Source organism: Pempheris klunzingeri, chromosome 2 (genome assembly GCF_042242105.1).
Source record: "Pempheris klunzingeri isolate RE-2024b chromosome 2, fPemKlu1.hap1, whole genome shotgun sequence".
NCBI classification, from domain to species: domain Eukaryota; kingdom Metazoa; phylum Chordata; class Actinopteri; order Acropomatiformes; family Pempheridae; genus Pempheris; species Pempheris klunzingeri.
The window spans coordinates 13,576,543-13,594,806 of NC_092013.1; the positions used below are offsets into that span (position 1 = coordinate 13,576,543).

Genomic DNA, 18,264 nt, shown 5'->3' on the forward strand with positions numbered 1-18,264 from the left:
GTACTAGACTGAAATAGAGACCCATTTTCATCTTTTTTATCTGCTTTGCTTTCATTAGTACATGCTATAGCTGCAGAACTAATTTGGGCAGCGGATATAAAAAAAAAAAAAAAAAAAAAAGTGCTCACAATCTGTTTCCATCACTCTCTTTGTGTCTACAGTGTCTGACACATCATGCTCTGCTTGATATGCTGCATTGATTTTTTAACGGTACTGCAGAAGCTTCAAGATGCTCGTCAGCATTTTCGAATGAAGAATTGTCGGGTATATATTAAGCATCCAGGTCACATAAATGTGTTGCTATTGCTTGTGAGCACACATAACACAGGATTAAAGACTGTTAACATTGGCTGCACAGTCAGAGTGCAGTAAGCATCCTACTCTGCAGAGCAAAGCAGTGAATCTCCACTGCTCCCTGTGAGGCTGATGACCTACTTTTCCACTCCAGGCGATAACATACTGTACCTTATCCAGCCATGTAAAATTCCTCCATCGCTTTCCACTCTGGGGGTGGGGGGGGGTGTTGCTGGCAGCCTGGCTGGCTGAAACACCTGTGTTACTGATGCTAGTTTGCAGAGAGTCACCCACTGGAAGCTGTAGTGATACAGTGAGCTAATCTAAGCCTTTGTTGTACCCTGAAGCTGTGGAGTGGCTGCATGAAATAATTCAAAGACTGCTGCTATCTGCAGGTCAATAAAAGGAGGGTAGAGAAAGGCTTGATTTCAGGCTGGGTTGAAAGGGAGAAGGCTGTTAATAACAGCCTGCTGACAAAGGGCAGTGTACTAGAACCGAGTGTGTGTGTGTGTGTGTGTGTTTATTTTAAACAGCTCCACTTATAAATGAGTGTCTTAATCATTAACTTGCTCTCTCTCCCATGGACAACCACAAAGATGCACAGAGGCTGAGCCTGATTGAGCCTTTCTACTGGTGCCACCCTTGGGTTAACTCACATTTGTCTGCCCCACCAGTGGTACTAATACAAGAAAAGCAAAATTTGACCTACAGCTAACAATTTTTTTTCGCTTTCATTGTAGCTCTGTTTTGGTCAACACCACTGAGAGAACCATCTGGCTCCTTATCTGCTAAATTGCCCCACTGTGTCCACCAGCTAGTCACTAACTTTGTCTTGCGTCCTTTTGATGCGGTGCAGTAGTCGCTCAAAACAAGTGTCTGCTGCTGCTGGAAACAACACTAATGAGAATTGTGCGGACCGTTGTTCACATGGAAATATGAACCAGAAGGAGCCGTGCATCCTGCTGAACTATGACAAAGGACTGAAATTTAGAGCAAGGTATAGGTTTGGGGACACATTATTTGGTTATTTTGTTGTAGCTCTTTTGTCAATAAGTAATTCAATTCGATACTGAATTCAGATTTTATAAAATGCTACTTATCACCCAACACAGAATCAAAGTTCAGTAGTAAGAATATTTTCCTGCAATAACAGGTCTCTATAAATCAGATCCTCTGTGTGCAGATTAACTTAATTGTGGGCCAGGGGGAAAAAAAACTGTTCTTACAAATATATTTACTCATAAAATAACACCAGTCAGCTCCCTTAGTACACTGCGACAGCGCTTTAAATAGCAACCGCATCATTGTTGTGTATTCTGCTCAGTGTCATCAACGCCCAGAGGAGGTTAACCTTTAAATGGCTGTAAAAGCTAGTTGGATGCGAGCAGTCGTGACACCAACGGGTGGGGGCAGCGGGCCAGGATGAGAGCGAAGGAGGAATCGTGTCACAGCCAGGCCAGTGAGTCATTCTCTCGTGGCAGTCACTTAGACAATAGATGTCCTATGACGCTGGCATATGCTGTGATGTGTTTCATGTCTCCACAGAAGAAATGCCGCGGCAGTGGGCTGTGTCACACAAAGATATGAAACAGTGTTTGTGATTATAGGCCTCCCAAGGATGCTGTTATGTGGTGTTGAAATAGCAGAATGGATTTATGACGTTCCCTCTTTCGAGAAAATGTAGGATGTGTGTGTTTGTTGTGTCTGTGTGTGTACTTGTCACTTTGAAAATACTCTTCTGAGTCTCCACTTCAGCTGCAGTGACTTTCTCCATATAGCTGGTTGGCATTTTGTTCAAATATTCATGGTCTTCAGAGGATCAAGTATTTGGTAATCCTCAGACTTTTTCAACACCACTAGCAAGTCAAACATTTACAAAATTCCGGCTTTTTCCTCTGACGCCACACTGTTGTAAAATGCCCCAACAACTTCTGGATGGTTTGCAATGAAACCCCCCCCCAGGCTGAATAGTTGTCACTTTGGTGATCCTTGAACTCAACTCAATAATTTAATGTATCCAAAATATATTAAAAACTAACAACACTCCCATCAACCTCAACACTTTTTGTTACATGCTTTGTGTTAATACTAGCAATGGCACCATGCTGAACTAAGATGGTAAACATTAAGTAAATGTTTTTAAATGTAAGCATTATCACTGTGACCGGTACAGCCTCACTGAGGGAGCATGGCTCAAGACTAAATCTGTAGTTACCACCAAACTGCCAAAGGGAATTTGAGGCATTTTGCCTTCACACTGCTGCTGATCCAGCACTTTCACTTCTGTGTGTGTGTGTGTGTTCAATCTTTCTGCACAGGCATGCAAACCCTTAAATTACATGTTGTGCCATGTCCCCCAAATTCATGCCACTTGGCAGTTTTATCAAGAGTAATTTGCAGTGCTTTTCATTATTGATAACAAAGACAACACCATCATAACAAGCCAAGAATAACATCTGGCAATAATTGTGATACCACAAATGGACAAGATGCATCTCTAGTGAACTTGTGTGCTGAACTCACAAATGTAAACTAATAATGTAGATATTCTTTTAAATATGGCTTATCATAATCTACTTTCTGCACAATAATGTCTATTGTAGAAAATGCAACAGTCAAGTGGTAACTACTTTTAGGAGGCTCTTACAGTAACTCCGTTCATAACCAGTCTTCGTGTTTTCCTACGGTAGGATCAAGCTGGTGTGGATTTACCGAATTAAAAGTAAAATAAATTACTGCTAATAGACAATTATGCTTGCTTTTATGAGTACTTCATTTCACTTTTATTTAGAGGTTAATTTCAGGATCACAAACTTAAATTAGTTCCCTAATGTTGTAAATGAACAGCCTATAAAAGTGATACACTAATTTCGGTTTTAGTGCCGTAATTAGAGAAGCTACTTGGGAGGTAAATATATTAACAGGGTTATTTATTAATGAGATTCATAAAGCAGCATTAGGACGGGTAGTTTTCTCTTTAAAGCAGTCTGCCGTTGTGTGACTTGCTCATTTTTGCATTTGCTTGTAGTAAAGAAGAAACGCTAATCTCCTGGCAGCGAAGTGAAAAAACAAGTGAAAGAACAAAACAAGTGATGCCACTGTTCACTGAACGCTTTGTAGCGTCCTCTTGAATGTTGCTCATTCCAGCACACACACTCCAAATATTAAGCACCCATGACTAATCTCGGTTTTCGTTTTGCTGGTGGTAGCTGAACTTGCAGCTGAACTCTGTAAACATCTGCAAACTAAAAGATAACCTGTCATGAATATTCATGAGTTTTCAAGGCACCATTGATAGTCCTCATCCGTTGCCATCGCCTCCATGCTCAATCTTCTCACAAGCTCTCAGTTTCTCTGCGTTGTCATCCTACCTCTCCATCTCCTGCTCATTTGTCCATGTTGTCCACCTTTACTGCCAATGCCTTCTGTCTGTCCTCTTCTTTAACTGCCTTTTAATTACTGTGCTTTCTCTTCTCAAACTTTCCTCCATACTATTCTCCATCTCATTCTATTTTATATTGTCATTAATTACTTTAAGGCTCAGTATCTCCACACCTTACAGGGTTAAGGTGGTACTGTGTCAGCTTTTCCAAAGGGAATGTGTGCCCTGTGCACCAGAGCAGTTTTTACCTCCTCCCTGTTGTGCACAGCTATTCTTAGCAAGTTTATAATGTGACTTATCTTTGCCCTCGAGCTCATAATTAAAGTATATGGATCAAATACAGATTATGGTAAATCAGGATGTGAATGGACTTCTTTTTTCCCCGTTTCTCCCACTATGGACAGGCCAGCTCCCTCCTCACTGCAGCCCTGTGATTGTTCACGGTACTTTCCAACGGTTCCAGCACACCTTCTTGCCGGTGTCAATACAAAGTTTAGAAGTCACTACTGCAGCAGAAAGACACAATCCCTCACTGGCTTCCCGCTCACAAAATCTGCCAAATTGAATGAGGTGTCAAGCTAAGTTGTTGCTAAGTAAGGTGTTGCTGCAGGGGACTATGCTGTTAAACATTTAATATTTTATAAAATCCTAGTATAAGTTCTATAAATATTCAAATTGTTTGTTTTGTGCAACCAACAGTCCAAGCCTGCTAAAATATTTGATTTACAATAATATAAAAGAAATCCTCACATTTGAAGATCTGTTAAAAACAGCAAATATTCATAATTTTTGCCTGGTAAATAACTTTGTAGCTATGAATATTCTATAAATGTACTAATCAATTAATCACCTAGTTGTTTCAGCACTATAACAGACAAACCAATAACCCAATTCACTTTCCTTCTTTGTAGCTCAGATGGTTGACAGGTGATTGACCTTATCTGCTCTGAGATTATGTGTGCATGTTGATGTGTTTGCCAAGATTGGGATTTCTCATCAGTTCATGAAAGGAGACTTTGTGTCTTCAGCAGTGGGTAACTGAGGCTGTGGCCAAGTTGTCATTGATGTGAGTGGGCCTGTGAGAGCGTTTAATGTGTTCGGAGAGATGGTTCTGTTTCCTTAAAGCCTGGGCTCATGTGATCCTCATGCTACAAATCATGTTGTTATCTTTGTTGTGTGTTCTGACGATCAGTGAAAACCAACAAAGGCAAAACTATGAATAGTTGGCGTTGAAGAAGCAGAACAAGGAGTTTCATCGTTTTCTCGTTGCCAGAAAGCGATTCTGGGTTCGTTGTAACAACACCAAAAAGAAAGCGCTTGTCCCCTCTGCCAGTACAGCACACAGAGGGGTCTTTGTAATACTAATCAGTCCTCATTGCTGCTCTAAATCTGAGGAAGCGGAGCGCTTCATGTACGGTGGATACATCTGTTCAGTTAGAACAATCTGCAGATTTATCACTGATAGCGAAACCAAATGTTTTTAGCAATATTGTTTGATGTTCTGTGCTGGCTAGATAATAACTTTGATGGTTAACTCACTGGATGGTCACTGATATACTAAATAAATATTTGGGCTCCATCTGAGACAGTTGTTGAAATCAATTATGCATAAAGTCATTTTATTGGCACATAAAACTGTAATATCCTGTTCAGTGGTAATTGATTAACCCTATACTGCAGCTCTTTGTCCCCTGATGATGAGCGTTGTTTTGAGTGTCAGCAATGTCTGTTCCTGAATGTACAATGAGATTGTAGTCTGGTGGTGTCCCATCTGGATAAACTAACATCCTGCTCATTTGTTATTATGAATAATATGACAAGTAACACTCTTAACAAACTTTAAGACTCGCTCTCTCAGAGCAATGTCAAACATATTCCTCCAGTGTGTTCTGAAGTCTACAAAATGGTGCATTATTTTCTTGTTATTTATACTATTGGCTACAGTAGTGTCCTGTAATATCTCTGGTTGCACACCCAAAAAAGGAATTTAAGGCTTAGCCCCAGGCAGCCACACAATTTGTACATTAGTGAGTCTGGCTGATATACCACAGAACTAATATCGGCCAATTTTAGCTCACAGATATATTGTATTGGTGTAATAAAAAAGCTCTGCAGCACAGACCATGTAATGTTTTAATACAGGCTTTATGTGAAAATTGGTGTTGCTGCGGAGGCTGACTAATGACAGGCTAATAATGCTTCTGAGACAGTTGAGCAATTTTCTGCACTTTAATGCGTTATAAACATTGTGCATGTGTATGATTGTGAAAGAGAAACAATACGAGATAGCTATAAGGAGGCGTAATTCAACATCCTGAGGTCCGCTCAAAGAGAAAACTGTCTCCAGGGCCTGGACGCCAGGAAACCAGTCCCTTCATCCAGATGTTTGATCACACTGGCTCCAGAATATGATGCGTTGCTTCAGCTGATACAAGGGGGTGGTCGACCGCGATGCTCTTACGATCTGGAGAACGAAATGATCCAGCCTGTATTCCTGGGCCCAAAGCATGCTGTGACGAAGCTGCTTGTACAACAGGTCAACAGTGACCTGCAACACTCAGGTGCAGAGCGGCTGTTCACAGAGCTGAGGAAGAAGTTCCAGATCCTTCATGGCCATGAGGCAATAAGAAGAGAGCAGTACTCATGCCCTCAGTGCCAAAGATGGGGAAACCATCCACTTAACCCCAAGACACAGGCCTGCTCAGGCTACATTAGCCACCCTCTTTCTTGACAGGGATTAATTGCTTTGGGCCACTGCAGGTCAAAGTCAGTCAATGGAGCAATACCTGAGCTTGCCCTTGAGATGTCTAACAACAAGAGCAGTCCATGTTGAAGTGCTGTCCAGCACCCACACGTGGACACATGCAATGTGTTCAGAGAAAAGCACTGAATGCAAACACTGAATTAACTGTGAAGCAGAGCAGCAAGTCAAACTTGAGCAGACAAATAACAGCTGTATAATGCTGCACCCCATGTGCTGTGTGCTGGTATGTCTCTCCTTTGCCAAGTCCGTAGAAAGGCCCGTGGTGGATTGGCCCCCAAACAACCTGTCCTGCTCCGAAGTCTTCAGAACAAATATAGACATTCATGTTCCTTTCAAGGTGAATTCTAGTAACCTTTCTGATCTCGTAACTTTCCATCCAGCACCATCATTTAAATGTATCCAGTACTTTGATTTATGGCCAAATACCTGCAAAACTATGACATTTCCATCAGCCTCAGCTGTGCTTTTTGCTCATTACTCATAAGCAAATGTTGGCAATGAAACATGCTTAACTTGGTGATATTGGTGAATATTATACCTTCTACGATACGGCAATATGAGCATTAGCAAACTAATGTTAGCATTAGCTGAAAGCACCACTGCGCCCGAATATTTCAGTCACAACCATTATCTAAAATATGAATGTTAAGTTTTTATCTTAGAAGTCTAATATTGGCTGATATGTCTTGATCTGAACTCTCAAATTTCAGGACGTGCCTCAAACGTTCACTATCAGTTAGGATCTAGTATATTTGCCAGCTGCGACAGTGTGGTGCTGGTATTGTTTTCTACTTGTGAATGTGTGTATGTCTGTCTGCCTGCGGACAGATTTTGTCAATGCAATGGCATCACAGCAGTGCCAGATGCAGTCAGAAACTTTGCAGTTGTGTCGTCCAGATCACAGTGAGGGCTGATTTCAGAGATGGGTGTGGTCTGAACAAGTGGGGTAAGAATAGGGAGGAGACTCTCATAGTACAGAACTATTTATAGTATAGTACTACACACACACACAGAAAAAGAAAGACAATCCATAATATTTATTTTTTATCATGATTAATGATCAATTCTGCCTGTATCCACAGGAGCTTATGGCTGACGCATGTTTCCAAAAAAAGTGTGTCCTCCACAAAAGTTCCTCTTCTCACATTTATTGAACAAAATATACAAAAAATAGAAGACACGTTTTCTGTCCAGACACGGCTGTAAATATACACAAAACGGTTCCAACAAACACGGTCAGAAAAACCGTGAGCTCCTCTCGGCTCTCTCACAGTACCTAGCATCACAAAGATCGCTGCACTTTCTTAAAGCGACAGGCTCCTATTTTTGTCCTTAGTTCTTATGAGTACATTAGCTTGAAATAGCCAAATACTGTGGCTGTGTAAATTATAATAATGCAAATGTTACTAAATTATGCATGTAAAAACTATTTAAATGCCATAAAATAATAACTGATTAATAACTTAATTGAAATTGTCATCAATTAACACAAACGATGCATACTGCACCTACACTGCCCTCAAGATGAATAGAAACAATGATATATATTCTGCACTGTTTACTTCTCCTCTAGTTGTTGTATATGATGACCTGATACTGTGAAATCAGAAGTAAATTCAAAATGTTTTCCCTGAAGCAGCACAACAAAACTGCGTGTTTCTCCTAAAACACCTTGAGCATGAAGAATGAGAGAGCGCTCTTCTTTTTCCCTCCTGCTAACAAGTGTTCACCTCCCTTCGGGCTTGAAATATTAATGGATGAGTTTTATTCTGGAGTCAGGAAGGTGACCTTCATGCGTGTGCGTGTCAAAAAAGGGACTGATATTCCACTTCCACCACCCACGTTTTATTCTTTAAGAGGACATTTTTACGCAAGCGCCTGTAAATCTGATGTTATTTATATTATTTGTTCATGTTTATTCTCATTAAAGGAATCTTTGATGTTCCAGATGGAGGTAGATGACAGTCTAAAAGAAGAGGCTTAATGAGCCCTGTGATAAAAGATTGTCCTCCTGGAGATAAGATGGGAAATGAGCAGCAGGAGCAGCAGCAGCAGCCTAGTTACATAATTTCATCTTGATTAGCTTCAAGTAAGATTAAAATTAAAAGATAAATTTCTACTTCAGGATTCACTCAGGTATAAAATTAAAAAGAACTATAAATGACTATTTGTATGCAGTTGAATCTTTTTTTTTTTTTTTTTATGTATGCTTGCTTTATCTTTTGTCAAAAAGATTCAAATCACCAGGAGATCAGCCCAGCTTCCTCTGTCCCTCATGAGTGACCACCCATGTGACAGCGAACACAGCCCCAGACGTTGCTTTTACACCCCTGCTTTTGCCCTGCGTTCCTCCCTCTCTCTCACAAAAGTGCTGGTTGCGTGTGAATATGATGAGTGTTGACAGCATGAGGGGGTTGCACTGCTGGTCCCACTTGCTCCATCAGCCCTGGGTTGGGCTAATGTTTGTTGGCAGCGCTGGGTCAGGTGGCGTGAAGGCATGGTGGCATGGTCCTGACAGCACAAGGAAAGTGCCAAAGTCTTTCTCCTTTCAACAATAACAGTGGTTCTGAAGCACGGCTCGCTGTGTCCATGATTCACAACTGTTTATCTGCAAAGAAAGTTTTGTGCACTTTTTGTGCTGTACTGTATAGCACATCCATTTTTTTTGCGTGACTGTCTCTATACACTAATGTACTTAATTTTTAATTCTTAATGGATCTTTATTTTTATTCCACGGAACTAGGGTTTTTCTCTTCCTTTAAGTCTTTAATGTGTCTTGCATTTGCAGTTATCAGTCCATACTAGTGTTTTCGCTTCGGTGACTGTAAATATGTTCTTTTTCACCATTTTTCAGATCATATCATACATTTCTAGTAAACCAAACCAAGTACTAAAAACATTGCATATATAGCGCTACGAGTGGTCAAAAACTCTACAAATCTATCACTATTCTGTTAACAATTCTGTTGAATTTAAACCAACATGACACCAATGGCTTCCTGGAAAGTGAAAAATCAATAAATCTGCGGTGCATTCAGTTTGTACTTAACCCTTCTCCTATCAGAGTGAAAAATAAACATAACAATGAATAAGGAAATTCTTCATGAAAATCTGTACATCATGTCCTGAGAAATGGAAACAAAATGCGATAAATGTGCTAGTGTCACATCATCATGGGGTCTCTCATGTTTTCAAAGCAGAAACAGCCGTAGCCAAAGTTCAGCTTTGTAACAGTAACAGTTGTTTGTTCCTTTGTAACTAAACTTTTAATGTTCCAACAGGTGCTGGGGAGTCTGGGAAGAGCACCATTGTGAAGCAGATGAAGTAAGTTACAAAAGCGATCTCTGTCTTTCTTTATTTTTAACATTTGGTCTTTTCTGTTTAAGCCAAAGATGGATTCTCCACCTCAAAATGAGTTTTCACTGTGAGACTTGGCAAGTGTGTAGGGTGAGCCTCTATATGCTATAAACTAGCAAAGCCTGACCAAATTTGGCCACGGGCTTATGTAACACTAAAGATCAATCATACTATGGTCTCTTGATAAATAATATATGTTTCACAGGAGAAGCCAAAGGGAGAGGAATCTGTCGATGTGTGATTCTGTTGTTTTTGTTTTCTTTGTCTTGGGTTGGAAGAAAATGTTTCAGCTGCAGATGATGATGATGCAATTTTTTAAATCCTGATGGTGTTTTTTTTTTTTTTTTAGCAAGCCAGCGAATCAGCAAAGCTGCACTACCACACTTACACCCAATGCTTCCTTGCTCACTGTTAAAGTTGCCATAACTCACTGATCGTATCTTCTGCATTTGGCTTTTGGCACCATGAGTCATATCAAATCAGAGGTCATAGCTCAGTAGTTTACAGTAGCCATGTCATTGTTGGATAAACTCAATTTGACATCTTATGAGATTTTTAGGTTACAGTGTGGCCTCTCCTGTTTGATATTATCTGTTAGTCTTCATTGAAAGGGGAATGTACAGTAAAAGTGGATTTTGTAACGCATGTGCACCAATCAGGACACACACACACACACACACACCGGACCCTAAATGGCTTAATTATTCACATTCCTCAGGGCTAGCCAGGAATTTAATCAATTTTTTATGTGTTTGGAGCAGGAACAGTCTGTCGCTTTTTGAAGCCAGGTTATTAACACGTACAGGCCTACAGATAAATCAGACCTGAAGACAGAAACACTCACAGCACTAGCCTATTATGTAACATTAATGTGCCCTGTGTAAACACGGCAGTACAACCAAGAGAGCGAGAGAAATTTAACATGTTTCATTGAACAGTTTACAAATTAAGCAACTATTTGTTTGCCAAATTGATACTATTCCTTAGCAGTTTTACTTTAGAATTGATGTGGTCTGTTCTTTGCTCCAGCTGCACTTCCCTCTGCAGCCGGATGAAGTCTGGATGACTTGCACAGACTTGCATGCACAGACACTTAGTACCCTCGCTCTCGGGTTTAGAGTATTACTATTGTAGGAGTTAAACTCAGGATACTGCATCAACTGAATGCTGCAGAGTTTAGGCAGTTTCACGGTGTGTCAACCGCACTGCTGTGCATCATCCTACACAGCATGCTGACATGATAATTGTGATGCCGAGTACACAGCGTTTGCCTCTCAGTAGACAAGAGAGCAACTGTGCACAGACAGAAAGGTTCCTTTTCATCTTCAAAATGTTTTGCCTTTTGACACCAAAATGTGTCATAAACATAACAGTTAATTAAGCCTCATAATTATTTCAGGTAAATTTTTGAATCCATTTTCACATAGAAGACAGACTGTGAATTTTGTCCCATAACACTTACATTGAATCTTTAAAACTGAGAAAAAATGATGAACCTGTCCCGTAATGTACACTTGATGTAACTATTGCTTATTTTTGGCATTCTCAGGATCATCCATGAAGATGGCTACTCAGAAGATGAGTGTAAGCAGTACCGAGCAGTGGTTTATAGCAATACCATCCAGTCTATTATGGCCATTGTTAAAGCCATGGCCAGTCTCAAGATAGACTACAGCAACCCCTCCAGAGTGGTAAGACACACAAGCACACAAACATTCAAAAACACAATGTGCATTTGTTAAAGGATTTCTGTATATACCATTAAATCAATAAAAAAAATCTTACATTTGATGACATAAGCATGACTTGACCCAATTGAGAGAACCTAATTTAATGCTCGAGACCAGTCATTCAATTTACCAGTAAAGCAGAGATAACTGCTGAAAAAAATGTAGTTTCATAAGAATGAGAGCAGAAAGCTGACCCGCCTAAAAGCCGTTATCATTGTGTAAGAAGGCAGAATTCAGTCGGCCTTACTAATCATCCCTCAAGTCACAACAAAACAAAGCCAGCTTTATCGACAGTATCTCGCAATTCATGGTTGTCTCAAAATAATAGGGAAGAAAAACTTGGCTGCATGTACTTCCTGTTATCTCTGACACAAACATTTTACTCCCCCATCTTATCTGTATCCCAGTATAATTATTTCAAAGCTGTGATGCTTCCGGGAAAACTGGTTTGTTTCTGAAACCGTGCCTTGTCTCGGCAATTCTTGTTCAGTCGATACCACTGGTGAGCTGCAGCAGCGTTTTCACCAAGTGTGGAATCTTGTGATTTCCAACATTCACCTGTCCACAGCAGCCTTTTCAGCTGTAAAATTGCCATTGGTACTAGAAACAAGAACACAGTGTGGTACTTTTCTGAGCCATTTAACTCTTCTTTGATCTGCTCTCTCCTCAAAGTTCAAGTAGACGTAGCCTGCAAGTGTGCCTAGTCTGCAGCAGCAGACAGGCCACCAAAGGCTGTTTTGGGAATTGCATTTATTCAAAAGTGCTGGCAGGACACATTTTAACAGCACGTTTAGTTTGCCTGCTTTCTGCAGCAATGACGCAGATTAATTCCTTGTTTTGAAGGTTAACACCTGTAAAAGGAAGATCTTACAGATGGCCCAGAATTGTCTAGTTTCTGTTTTTTAAACAACTGTTATTCATCATTTTATGTCTATTTTGCATGTTTGTCTTCTCTTTTTTCTTCTAACAGGACATTCCCAGCTGTTAAAACCCCTCCCCCAAACAGTGATTGTGCAATCATAGCTTAGCACCCACAAATAGGCACAGCAGGTCTATCAAGCTTTGTGTTTTCATTGGGATTTTGATAACTAAGATACTCAGTATTTTAAAAGTGTGACTGGTGGTCAGTGGTTTGCTGCCCAAAACTGAAATTACCATTTTGTCTCACTTTTAGCATTATATTGAGTATATCTCCATCAAGTGCATATCAAAGATTCTTGTTTTAAAAGCAGTCAGCTGGAAACATGAAAAAGTCAGTCACAAAGTATTTTCAACCATTTTATGGAGCTAATGTTAGCTTAAGTAGTCACAGCTGATGAAATCTGCTTGCAACACCTGTCATTTTAGCCGGAAAGATTGAGAACCCCCGTTAACAAAAGACCCTGCTTTTTTGCACCTGTGTCTGAAATCAAGGACCAAAATTACTATGAATTTCAAGTGGTAAATATACTTTTTGCTAAATCATTGTAAACTGATTTACTGATTTAGCTGTGATGGCTTAGCGACTGCGTATTTGGTATCAGTAAAAAACATTTAACGGTTATGCTTCTCTTTTGTCTGTTTTACATGATTGTAAATTAAATATCTATCTTTTTCGCTGTTGTTCTGAATCTGACTTTGGGCTGAACCTGTATTTGTGATTATTTTTGATATTTTATAGATTAAATGATCAGTTAATCATAACAATTTGATTCGTCAATAATCAAAATATTCATTAGGTGCAACCCCAGTTAACACACGTACACAGAACCTCATGAAACTCTCATAGAGAACAGGCAGACACGCCCTGAACCGACGCATGAAAACACACACCGCCATCAGCATCAAAACAAGTCACAGCTTCAGGCAGAGATCCAGTCTGCTGCACCCTGTGAACACTTCTCAGCCTATGAACAAGCTGTCAGTGAGGTCTAACTGTGGCTGAACTCACTCCTGTGGAGGAGTGTGTGTCAGTGGGATTTTACAGTGGAGCCAGCCTATGTGTGCCGTAATTGAAGCTGTAATGGAAGGATCGAGGACTGTGCTCTGGTCATTAGAGCTGGATGGATGGACTGTTTTTTTCCTCCGACAGACCTGTCCAATGGCTGTATTTTGGTGATGATACTCTCACAGACTCCCACACTAGCAATTAGTGTGCTAGCTTGCCCATACTTGCTCACAGCAGCACTGTAGAAATGCACGCACACACACACACAGATTCTGCATGTGTATACACATGCATACATATGCACACAAAACCGTACATGAAATGTCGTTTGAGGCAACAGGAAGAGTTCCAAAAAATGAATCACATTGCCAGAGTCACTCCTGCATAAATCACATGAAACAGCATCTCTTTCATAGGTGGCACGTAAACTCACCAGTGCAACATAAAAAAGCTAGAATAAGATGAATGAATGAATCAATCGGCTAATGAAAATGCATTAAATAATAAAAACAAGACTATCCACAAAAGGAGCAGAGATGACAGGGAAGTTGGTTGACACACACACACACACAGAAAAGTGTGAAATGTGTTGTCCATTGTGAATCATCCCTTTATTTTAATGGTGACTACATGCACATTCAACTGGAAGATGAGGCATTAATTACTGCTTTTTGTATTTTATCATATCGCTCAGAGAAGCTTGTTAATTTCACAACAAGAAGATGGAGAATTGAGAGAAACAAGCAAGGTGGCAAACAGCAGGAAATCAAGCCACTCTCTGTTGTAGCAACCCTGCATGCTGTTACCTTTTACATGCGCTCAGTCCAGATTGGCTGGCATCGGCTTATCATAAGTTTCATCATCACATTATATTGCTACTATCATAACCTTTGCTTCCTTGGCATGACATGACGACATTTATTTGGATTACTGTATGTGTCCAAATACTCTTCTATCAGCTGAAAGGATTTTTCACTGATCGTTGTTGGGGTTGTATTTGCTGTATCATTTTCATATATTTCTGCCTTAAAACAATAAGGCCATGCTTTTTCATGTCTGTGTTCAACTAATATCCACATTCCCATTAGTACATTAACAGAGTTGTTGGTTGCTGTAGTTGTTCCTACTGTCCAAAAATATCCCCTCTAATAGACATTTCAATTAATGCAAGAAAAAAAGGACAAAATCCACACTCCTTGTTCTCTCCATAAATGCATTTTAATGTCCAGACAAAGCTAATATGAAGCTTCAGCTGTGTGCTAGACAAAAAAATATGGAGGGTATCTTCCAAAGTTCCCGAGCAACCAATCGCTCTCTGTCGAAGCACAAAGAGGGAACGTTGTGCTAAAAAGAAAAAAATCATTTGTCGAACTAAGACTTCTTAAACGTAATTTTAGCTCCAGTCAATTTAAAACTGGCTTTTTTACACAAGTAGGACAGTGGATTTTGTTCCACATCACTTACATTTACGCTGCAATTCATGCACAAATCTATATAGATGATGTAATTTTTGCTTGTGTCAAGGATAACATGTATGTTGCTCACATTGTGACAGTCCTGTCATATATCCTTATCTCCCCCTGTAGGACGATGCCCAGCAGCTCTTCGCCTTGTCTGCAGCTGCTGAAGAACAGGGCATCCTTCCTGATGACCTGGCCAACGTGGTCAGGCGGCTGTGGGGTGACAGCGGCATTCAGAGTTGCTTTGCCCGGTCGCGAGAGTACCAACTCAACGACTCTGCTGCATAGTGAGTGTGGATTTATGTGTGTACTTTTTATACTGTGATGCTGCTCGAGAATCTAATAGACGTTTATGCTTTTTCTCTGAAGTAATTCTGCTCCAACAAAGTAATACCTTCCAGCTATGCGCGGACTTGTTTAAATCTTAAATTTTTAATATTCAGCCCACTGTAAAATTCAGGCTGCCATTATCAACGTCCTCCTTACATATCCTCGTCTACTTGTACATCAATGAATATACAATATTCTCTTGCATACGCCACTATAAATGTAAATGTGGTCAAGTGGGAAACCTCACAGCCGTCAAATGTGCTCTTTTTCTCATCCTGCATACCTGTTTGTCGTTCGTATTGGAATATAGTTTTGCAACTGCAACATTGCACTTTAATTTTATTGTAATAATACTAGAAAACAGCTCAGGAAAGATTTGACTTTGTTTATATTTGGTGGACGGATGTGCTGATTAATTCCATGTTGGTGTCATAGAAAGGGCTGTTTAATATTCCTCCCATTAGGGATGCTGTTCTCTTGGTGTTGTGATGGATCTAATTGTGCAGCACTTTCAGCATCTCATATGCACTGCAGTGGGAAACCTGTCTCTAACTTCTCTAGGGTGCTATAGAGACTGGAAATACAGTCCAATAACTTCCATTTAGTTCGTCTGGGTTTGATTCTTTAACATTGAAACCTGATATGCAGAGCACAGAATAATGTGTCTTGAGGGATGAAAAAAATCAAACTCGTCATTTACTTAAAGGAAAATTTGCCTCTATGTAAAAGTATTGATAGGTGTGATAATAAAACCCCCAAGTGGCCCATTTGTTTCCTTTCCTTGTTTCCTTGTTTAATCATTTATGTTTTTATTCACTTCAATAAGATTTTGTCACATCATTAATTTGTACTATTCTGTTTACGTGACATGCATAAATAGAGAGAGGTCTACAAAAAAAAATGCTGTATATATATCTTTTCCTGAGCCTGATGAAGGCCAAAAGACGGAACACATTTGTCTGACAATGACGTTGCTCTGTATACTACAGATGATGCTGCAGTGTTGACCTCTTGAGACATTTTCCGTTCTCCATGCACCTTGGAAGTAGGTGAAGCTGCGCTAGAAACCCCCACTTTATATATATTTCTCTTTCTGTCTGTGAAGCATAGGTTGGCTGGGCCACTAAAAGCTCCCAGCTGGCCTTGGATGATGATGCAAATGCTTGTGTATGCGGGGCAGGTTGGGTCAAGAGAAGACAACCTACTGTCTTTTTCCTTTTATGTGAAATGTAACATGTTCATTAGAACCCGCATATTTTCAACATTGCTCTTTCAAGTAACTCGTTATCTTACTTTTAAGAGGCAAATCATCCTTAAAGATTGATCTCACTGATTGCCTTGGAATTTTGTATTCAAACAAGTCACAGTAGGAAGAACAAATAATCTTCTTTTCTTTTCTCTAATAAACATAAAATTCACTTAAGTGGAGCAAAAAATGTGCATTTTGTCAAAGAAATCCTCCCTCTATGGATAGTACATTGTACTTGTAGGTCTAGCGGCTATCCCTTAGTGGTCTCGCATTGACATTTCATTCAGCCATTTCACATGAGGATTTATTATATGAATACTGAGTATGTGCAGAGTTGATATTTGGCATCCACGCTCTGACCTCATCTCATTCCCCACAAGTGTACACCAAGTAAAGCATAGCTGAGATTAGAGTGACAATAAAAAATCTACCACCAAAACACTTCATTAGATACAGAGTGTTGGGTATATCAATTGCAGGAGACGTAATAATAAACCCAGGAAAACCTCCGGAGATGCAGCAGCAGGCCAGGACGTCAGCTATGCAACGGATACTATTTAACTTCAGCATATTGAACTTGTATAATAAATGTATGTATGGTAATTATTCAAGAAATGTTGTGTATTATCAAGAGGGAGCAGATAATGAGCAGTGCATACATGTATATTTAAGCTACAGGTTGGCAAGCAGTGCAGCTGAATGTGGCAGAAGTTTAAGCAAGATCAGCAATTTAGATGTAAGTCGATGTGGATGACCACCTACAGTATCTTGTCTGTATGACACGAGCCACGCTGAGTTTAAACTGAGGCAGCTACTGCAGGGAAATGATAATGTGAATATGCTGCATGCAAGACAACAGTTGTGTTTACATCCCCAGAGGTAATATACTATATCACCCTCCATCAGAGACCAGAGTATGAGCCACTATGAAACTCCTACAACAACAGTAGTAACCAAGGGGGAAATATGCTGCAGAACCAATTCAGCTCCTACACTCATGATACTCATACATAAGTATTTCACCACTGTGTGAATCAACAGCATGAAAGCATCATAGTGAATGTGCCAAGCCAAAAACAAATCAAAAAAAGAAAAAGAAAACTACTTTGCAATTCACAGTTCAGTCATCCATACTGTAGTTGGATATGCTAGAGTCACTCCTGAAAGACTGTGTGTAGAAGTTCTATGAGGATAAAAAAGTATGTATTGGAGTCTAACCTACTTAATGCATTTGGTCATAACTTAAGTAAGGTTCAAGTAAAGTTTAACAGTCTGCTATTGAATATAACTCACTCCACAGAAAGTTCGCAAACACAGTTCAAAGCAGTTCAGTAAAAAGCAGACTGCTTTGACTGTTGTTAGTGCACCACAAGTGCATCACTAACCTACTGTATATATTTGTGTGTGTACAGCCCGTTTCTGTCCTGCAAATCATGTTGAAATCCTGATCACTCTCTATCTTCTCTCGTAGTTACTTGAATGACCTGGAGAGGATAGCTAAAGCAGATTACATCCCCACCCAGCAGGATGTGCTGCGAACCCGCGTTAAGACCACTGGCATCGTGGAGACTCACTTCACATTCAAGGAACTGCACTTCAAGTAAGCACTTCACGTGGCATCTTCAGCCTCGCCCTGTCTCCTTTTTATTAAAACAGGCACTTTTGACATTTGCAAACCAGTGTGAGAGTCCAAGCAACTCTCACTTAGCAGCTCATCCACAGTGAGACTGTGTATTTGACATTAAGTAACCTGATAATATGTGGGGAGGTA

The 18,264-nt window shown here is 40.0% G+C and overlaps 1 protein-coding gene across 1 annotated transcript in view; it reads left to right on the top strand.

The window, feature by feature from the left end:
• Nucleotides 1-18,264, top strand: part of LOC139209111 (guanine nucleotide-binding protein G(i) subunit alpha-2) — a 41,654-nt gene that overhangs the window by 18,512 nt on the left and 4,878 nt on the right. The window contains exons 2-5 of the mRNA XM_070838786.1: nucleotides 9,722-9,764; nucleotides 11,347-11,488; nucleotides 15,041-15,201; nucleotides 17,965-18,093. Coding sequence (XP_070694887.1) covers nucleotides 9,722-9,764; nucleotides 11,347-11,488; nucleotides 15,041-15,201; nucleotides 17,965-18,093 — 475 coding nt within the window. The remainder of the gene's footprint in view (nucleotides 1-9,721; nucleotides 9,765-11,346; nucleotides 11,489-15,040; nucleotides 15,202-17,964; nucleotides 18,094-18,264) is intronic.